Source organism: Rhinolophus hipposideros (assembly GCF_964194185.1).
Source record: "Rhinolophus hipposideros genome assembly, chromosome: 14".
Lineage (NCBI taxonomy): Eukaryota > Metazoa > Chordata > Mammalia > Chiroptera > Rhinolophidae > Rhinolophus > Rhinolophus hipposideros.
The window spans coordinates 16,917,708-16,925,380 of record NC_138060.1 but is presented as its reverse complement, the minus strand read 5'-3'; the positions used below and the strand labels follow the sequence as shown (position 1 = coordinate 16,925,380).

Genomic DNA, 7,673 nt, shown 5'->3' with positions numbered 1-7,673 from the left:
GTCACAAATGCTCCTATATCATCTTTCCTTAACGCCGAATAGTATTCCATTGTGTATATGTACCACAACTTCTTTATCCATTCATCTATAGGAGAAATCTTTTGAAAGGGCAGGGGGATCGGTCCCTGAAACCTTATCTGTTTTATTGCAACGTGATGGAATATGAACATGATCACATGTTGTGTTTTTGTCCACTGATTGACTAGGTCTTTGGTCCTAAGTGATAATGACAAATACAAATACTCAATGACTTACCAACAAGAGAAATAGGGATTTCTTGTTGGAATCTTACAGAAAGCCCAAAATTCAATTTGAACCTGGAAAAAGGAATTCAAGCAAAATAGAAATTCCCCATGATGCTCATGGGCCCAGCAATCATAGCTTTACATCTCCATTCAAAGGTATCTGTTTCTCTTTGGTAGCTGAGAGATGAGCAGCTGGCTCATCTACCAAGACCCTGACTTCACTTGAGCTTGTGCTTTATCCTCATGCATGGCCTCAGAAATTTCCCTATTTTCGCAAATATAATTTGTCTAGGAATTATTTGGTGTTTCAATAGATTTACTCCATCGGTATGCGGTGTCCCTAAACGACAAGGTGATTTTCTTTAAAAAGTCAAGTAATGGATCAGCTCAGCAAACAGATCACTTGGGACTGACATCTGATCCGCATTTATTTAAATTTTGTACGATCAACAAGGGACATTTCTTTCATTGCTAAATATCTTTCAAGGGCTTAAATTCTATACTAGGTGATGTCCTAGGTCCTGGACTTTTGATGGTGAAAATGACAGATAAACTTCCTTTTCTCATGGTGTGTATGTTGGGGGAGATCCACAATAAATGAATTAACAGAAAGAAATATGGAGGCAGGGAGGGAGAGCGTTAGCGAGAAAGAGGGAGGCAGAAGGGGGAGAAGGTGAAGGCTAAGAAAGAAGAGAGGAAGGAAGGAAAAAAAGGACAGAAGGAGGGAGGAAGAAGAGGAAAGAAGGAAGGAAGGAAGGAGCAGTAAGAATTCTGAAGGAAACAAACAAAAAGTAGAATATATATATGTAAACCATGACATTTACATACATCACAACTCTAGTTCAGAGGAACATGCAAATTAGAGCCATATGATTTTAAAGGTCAGACAGAGACCTTTGATAACCCAGTAGGTCTGAGTTATTTCATTGGTGGGCCGTGGCCATGTTGGTCTCTTCAATGTTGCTAAAATAACATAACATGGAAACAAGACCCCCCACAATAGTAAGGACCACCCACCCCCACAATAGAAAGGACACTGAGTGGTCATTATAACTCTCTTCTTTTAGAGTCATAATTTGTATTACCATATGAAAGATTCTGGAAAGTCCTGCAATACCTATTCTGTTAAGAAATTCCCTAAACTTATTTGGATGTGGAAACTTGTTTCCTGTCCCACTTATTAACCTCCCACCAGACTTGTTGTTCTACTGGTCATCCCATGGGCAGGATGGCTAGTGGAAGAGGCATCATTAAACAGAAAGCTCAGCCTTACTGGAGAGTGGCCAAAGGACAATGAAAAAGCAGTATCCACATCCTAGGAATTTGTTTATTTATTTATTTAAATATTTATTTTTTACTTTTAACAAGGTTCAATTTATTTAAAAACAAAACCAACCAACAAACAAAAAACTGAAGGTATGGAAAATGAATACACACATGAAAGTATTTTCTCAGGGAACTACTCAGCTAAGCTAAGTATTAATAAGCACAAGGTGGTTATAAAGAACAATTGCTTGTAGATACCTTTTAAATGAGCATTTTACATAATAAGTTACTTTATTATACACCCAAGTAATGCTTCTCAAGGGGCAGCACCATTTCTTGGCTGAGGGAGTGAAAACAAATCATTTTAGGGCTTTCAAAATGCAGAACTATATATCCCTGGAAAAACATTCTGATACATGTCCCTTTTTTTTTTAAGCATCCTACAGACTTTAAATTCTAATAAAGTAAATATCAGTCTTTAATATGCCACATAAACAAAAAATTCTTTGGGACCCCCCTTTTTTTCAGTGTAAAGGGGTCTTGAAACCCCACACTGAGAAAACCAGTGTAGTTGCTCCTTAGCCATATATGGTCAGTTTCTGGCTCTGACCTCATAAAGCACCAGTGTGAGGGAATGACCCAAAGCTGCTATATAGGGCCCTGGCTGGGCTGAGCTTTCTGTCCGTTATAGCCCAGGAAGCTGATTTGTGGTGACCTGTTGGACTTGGACCTTTTACCGTGGTATTGTTTATTAGCACAGTTTGTAATATTGACAGTTAATACATAACATCAGAGTAGTTACTGTAGTTATTACTGTTTAATAGCACAGTAATATTGTTGATAGTATACTTAGTCATCGCAGTCAGTATACTTATTATTACTTACTAGCTCACTTGGAGGGCACAGTATCATCAGTGAGCTAGTTACCGAGTCACCATGTCACGTGACTTTAGAGACATCCCTGTCGACCAGGAGCCCGTCAGTGCCCATTACGAACTCCAGGAAATCATCGGAGAGGGCTCCTATGGCCAGGTCGTGCTCGGCAAGCACATCCTCACAAAGACGATGGTGGCTGTGAAAGTCCTGGAGCAACGGGTCGCCGACAGAACGCACCTATCTCTCCGGGAAGAAGTCCTCTGCATGGCAGACTTGCACCATCCTAACATCGTCGAGCTCTTCCACGTGGTCGCCTCGCCGGAATACCTCTTCATAGTCATGGAGCTGGTGCCCGGAGGGAACATCCTGGACTACATCGAGGAGCATGGCCGCATGTCGGAGGACACGGCCCGTGGAGTGTTCAGGCAGCTCGTGTCAGCGGTGAACTACTGCCATGGCAAGGGGGTTGCTCACAGGGACCTGAAGCCGGAAAACGTGCTGATAGACGCCCAGCTGAACGTCAAACTTATAGACTTTGGGCTAGGCGCGTCTTTCAACGTGGGTGAACTCAGCACGTTTTGCGGCACCCTCCCTTATATGGCCCCAGAAGTGTTCCTGGGCAAACCGTACGATGGCTGTGCTGCGGACATCTGGAGCCTGGGAGTGCTACTTTATGAAATGCTTACAGACACCCTGCCTTTCAAGGGAAAGAAGTGGGAAAAGATGAAGAAGAAGGTACTCAGAGGGCGGTATGTTGCACCTCGTTATCTATCCACTGAGGTGCAACGCTTAATCAGAAAACTGCTGACTGTCATCCCTCAGCAGAGAGACAACCTGACGACCATCATGCCAGATCCGTGGCTCAACATGGGTGAAGAAGAACTAAAACCCTACGTCCAGCCACCCAGTGAGGCCCTAGACCCCTGGGTCATACAACAGATGGAGAAGCTGGGCATTCACAGGGAACACATCTACGCCACATGGTCAAGTAAAACCTACAATAATAATACCATCGCCACATACCGCATGCTACAGACCCACAAACCAAAACGCCATCCTCCTGAGTTCCAGAGCCGCAGTCCCTCCCCAGCCCAGAAGGTTCAATCACAGTGCTCCATTTTCCATCAGGCAGAAGAGCAGCCTATGTGTGAGCCAGGGGAGAAGGCCCAAGAGTGTGCAGGTCTTAGAGCCATCCTGAAGTACAGTACCACCGTTTTTAAATCCAGGACAACCACCTCCCCTTCCAACATGGGATCAAAGACCGCCACCTCAGAGGCCAACTGGGGCTCCAGGAACACCTCTCTTGAGCCCTCCATTCGCAAGCACTGCTGGGGCTCCAGGACCATCACTGCCGAACCCTCCCCTCGGAAGCACAGCCCAGGCCCCAGGAACACCGCCGCCGAGCACAGCCCAGGTCCCAGGAACACCGCCGCCGAGCACGGCCCGGGCCCCAGGAACACCGCCGCCGAGCACGGCCAGGGCCCCAGGAACATCTCCGCCAAGCACGGCCAGGGCCCCAGGAACACCGCCGCCAAGCACGGCCAGGGCCCCAGGAACATCTCCGCCAAGCACGGCCAGGGCCCCAGGAACACCGCCGCCGAGCACAGCCCGGGCCCCAGGAACATCTCCGCCAAGCACAGCCCAGGCCCCAGGAACACCGCCGCCGAGCACAGCCCAGGCCCCAGGAACACCACCGCCGAGCACAGCCCGGGCCCCAGGAACACCACCGCCGAGCACAGCCCGGGCCCCAGGAACACCACCGCCGAGCACAGCCCGGGCCCCAGGAACATCTCCGCCAAGCACAGCCCAGGCCCCAGGAACACCGCCGCCGAGCACAGCCCGGGCCCCAGGAACACCACCGCCGAGCACAGCCAGGGCCCCAGGAACACCGCCGCCGAGCACAGCCCAGGTCCCAGGAACACCGCCGCCGAGCACAGCCCAGGTCCCAGGAACACCGCCGCCGAGCACGGCCAGGGCCCCAGGAACATCTCCGCCAAGCACGGCCAGGGCCCCAGGAACACCGCCGCCGAGCACAGCCCAGGTCCCAGGAACACCGCCGCCGAGCACGGCCAGGGCCCCAGGAACATCTCCGCCAAGCACGGCCAGGGCCCCAGGAACACCGCCGCCGAGCACAGCCCAGGTCCCAGGAACACCGCCGCCGAGCACGGCCCAGACCCGAGGAACACCGCCGCCGAGCACGGCCCAGACCCGAGGAACACCCCTCCGGAGCTCGGCCCAGACCCGAGGAACACCGCCGCCGAGCAAGGCCCAGACCCGAGGAACACCACCGCCGAGCACGGCCCAGACCCGAGGAACACCGCCCCGGAGCACGGCCCAGACCCGAGGAACACCCCTCCGGAGCACGGCCCAGACCCGAGGAACACCGCCCCGGAGCTCGGCCCAGACCCGAGGAACACCGCCCCGGAGCTCGGCCCAGACCCGAGGAACACCACCGCCGAGCACGGCCCAGACCCGAGGAACACCGCCGCCGAGCACGGCCCAGACCCGAGGAACACCGCCCCGGAGCTCGGCCCAGACCCGAGGAACACCACCGCCGAGCACGGCCCAGACCCGAGGAACACCACCGCCGAGCACGGCCCAGACCCGAGGAACACCGCTCCGGAGCACGGCCCAGACCCGAGGAACACCGCTCCGGAGCACGGCCCAGACCCGAGGAACACCGCCGCCGAGCACGGCCCAGACCCGAGGAACACCGCTCCGGAGCACGGCCCAGACCCGAGGAACACCGCTCCGGAGCACGGCCCAGACCCGAGGAACACCCCTCCGGAGCACGGCCCAGACCCGAGGAACACCGCCACCGAGCACGGCCCAGACCCGAGGAACACCGCCCGCGAGCACGGCCCAGACCCGAGGAACACCGCCCCGGAGCTCGGCCCAGACCCGAGGAACACCACCGCCGAGCACGGCCCAGACCCGAGGAACACCGCCGCCGAGCACGGCCCAGACCCGAGGAACACCGCTCCGGAGCACGGCCCAGACCCGAGGAACACCGCTCCGGAGCACGGCCCAGACCCGAGGAACACCGCCGCCGAGCACGGCCCAGACCCGAGGAACACCGCTCCGGAGCACGGCCCAGACCCGAGGAACACCGCTCCGGAGCACGGCCCAGACCCGAGGAACACCGCTCCGGAGCACGGCCCAGACCCGAGGAACACCCCTCCGGAGCACGGCCCAGACCCGAGGAACACCGCCACCGAGCACGGCCCAGACCCGAGGAACACCACCGCCGAGCACGGCCCAGACCCGAGGAACACCGCCCCCGAGCACGGCCCAGACCCGAGGAACACCGCCCCCGAGCACGGCCCAGACCCGAGGAACACCGCCACCGAGCACGGCCCAGACCCGAGGAACACCGCCGCCGAGCACGGCCCAGACCCGAGGAACACCGCCACCGAGCACGGCCCAGACCCGAGGAACACCGCCGCCGAGCACGGCCCAGACCCGAGGAACACCGCCGCCGAGCACGGCCCAGACCCGAGGAACACCGCCCCGGAGCACGGCCCAGACCCGAGGAACACCGCCCCCGAGCACGGCCCAGACCCGAGGAACACCGCCCCCGAGCACGGCCCAGACCCGAGGAACACCGCTCCGGAGCACGGCCCAGACCCGAGGAACACCGCCCCGGAGCACGGCCCAGACCCGAGGAACACCGCCCCGGAGCACGGCCCAGACCCGAGGAACACCGCCCCGGAGCACGGCCCAGACCCGAGGAACACCGCCCCGGAGCACGGCCCAGACCCGAGGAACACCGCTCCCGAGCACGGCCCAGACCCGAGGAACACCGCCCCGGAGCACGGCCCAGACCCGAGGAACACCGCTCCGGAGCACGGCCCAGACCCGAGGAACACCGCCCCCGAGCACGGCCCAGACCCGAGGAACACCGCCCCGGAGCACGGCCCAGACCCGAGGAACACCGCTCCGGAGCACGGCCCAGACCCGAGGAACACCGCCCCCGAGCACGGCCCAGACCCGAGGAACACCGCCCCGGAGCATGGCCCAGACCCGAGGAACACCGCTCCCGAGCACGGCCCAGACCCGAGGAACACCGCCCCCGAGCACGGCCCAGACCCGAGGAACACCGCCCCGGAGCACGGCCCAGACCCGAGGAACACCGCTCCGGAGCACGGCCCAGACCCGAGGAACACCGCCCCCGAGCACGGCCCAGACCCGAGGAACACCGCCCCGGAGCATGGCCCAGACCCGAGGAACACCGCTCCCGAGCACGGCCCAGACCCGAGGAACACCCCTCCGGAGCACGGCCCGGGCCCCAGGAACACCGCCCCCGAGCACGGCCCAGGGTCCAGGACTGCCACTGCCGAACTCATTCCTGCTTCCAGCACCACCATCGTTAACCCCGTCTCCCAATGTCACCATCGGGACTCTGTCTCCAGCCACAGCATCACCAGCAACCGTGGAAAACCTGATGACGGCCTGGGCCCCCGGAACACCAAGCGGGGCCCGCGGCGGTTTGCTAGGAGGTGCTTGAACTTTTGTCGCAAACTTGTTTGTCTCCCACCAAAGAAGGGGAACAGCAAACGCAGTCACCAGTAGCCCCTATAGAATTTGGACAGATAAGGTCCTTTCGTGGAGGCCAGCCTCCCCTAGAACATGGACCACTCGGGGAAGGGATGCATATAGGAATAAAATCAGGTATCTGTTTAAAGGAGGACACGAATGGTAAGATGGCAACTCCATTCCTATAATTCATCCTGACTCATCTATGGAAACTGCCAGAGCCCTCTAACCTTCCTTACTTGCTTCTTCCTGTAGATTCCTAACTGGAGTGCTCTCATGGTTAAGAAACAATATTCACACATTACTTCTCAAGTAGCAACCAGAGTTTTGCTTTCAACCAATGAGCTTTGGTTTCACCCAAATATAGCAAAGTGGTTGAAATGTTGGACTGCACAGTCACTTCTGGGTTTAAATCTTAGCCTCACCTTTACAAACTCTGTGACCTAAGGAAAGTTATTTCCCTTCTCTTTGCCACAGTTTCCTCACATGTAAAATGAGCCAATAATAGTACTGACTTTACAGATTGTTCAGTGAATGTATCAGTTAGTAAATATTAGTGAGGTTTTTTTTGTTTTTTTTGTTTTTCCCTATTGAAAGAATTGGAAAGATTTTTCCATGGAAGACCATTCAGTACTCATTCAGAGTTTGGAGTGTATTAGTATTGTGTAGTCAGTTGTTGTTAATGAAATACTATTTAGAAATCAAGAAAGCATGTGTCCTCTCAAGAAAGCAAAATAGAGCGTTCCATAG

At 55.6% G+C, this 7,673-nt stretch overlaps 1 protein-coding gene across 1 annotated transcript; it reads left to right on the top strand.

The window, feature by feature from the left end:
* Positions 1–2,447: 2,447 nt before the first annotated feature.
* LOC308507347 (serine/threonine-protein kinase MARK2-like) lies at positions 2,448–6,894 on the top strand (the record flags this gene model as incomplete). Its single annotated transcript, XM_081072196.1, has 2 exons — positions 2,448–3,768; positions 6,746–6,894. 2 exons carry the CDS (start codon positions 2,448–2,450, stop codon positions 6,892–6,894), a joined length of 1,470 nt encoding a protein of 489 aa, XP_080928322.1.
* Positions 6,895–7,673: the final 779 nt, after the last annotated feature.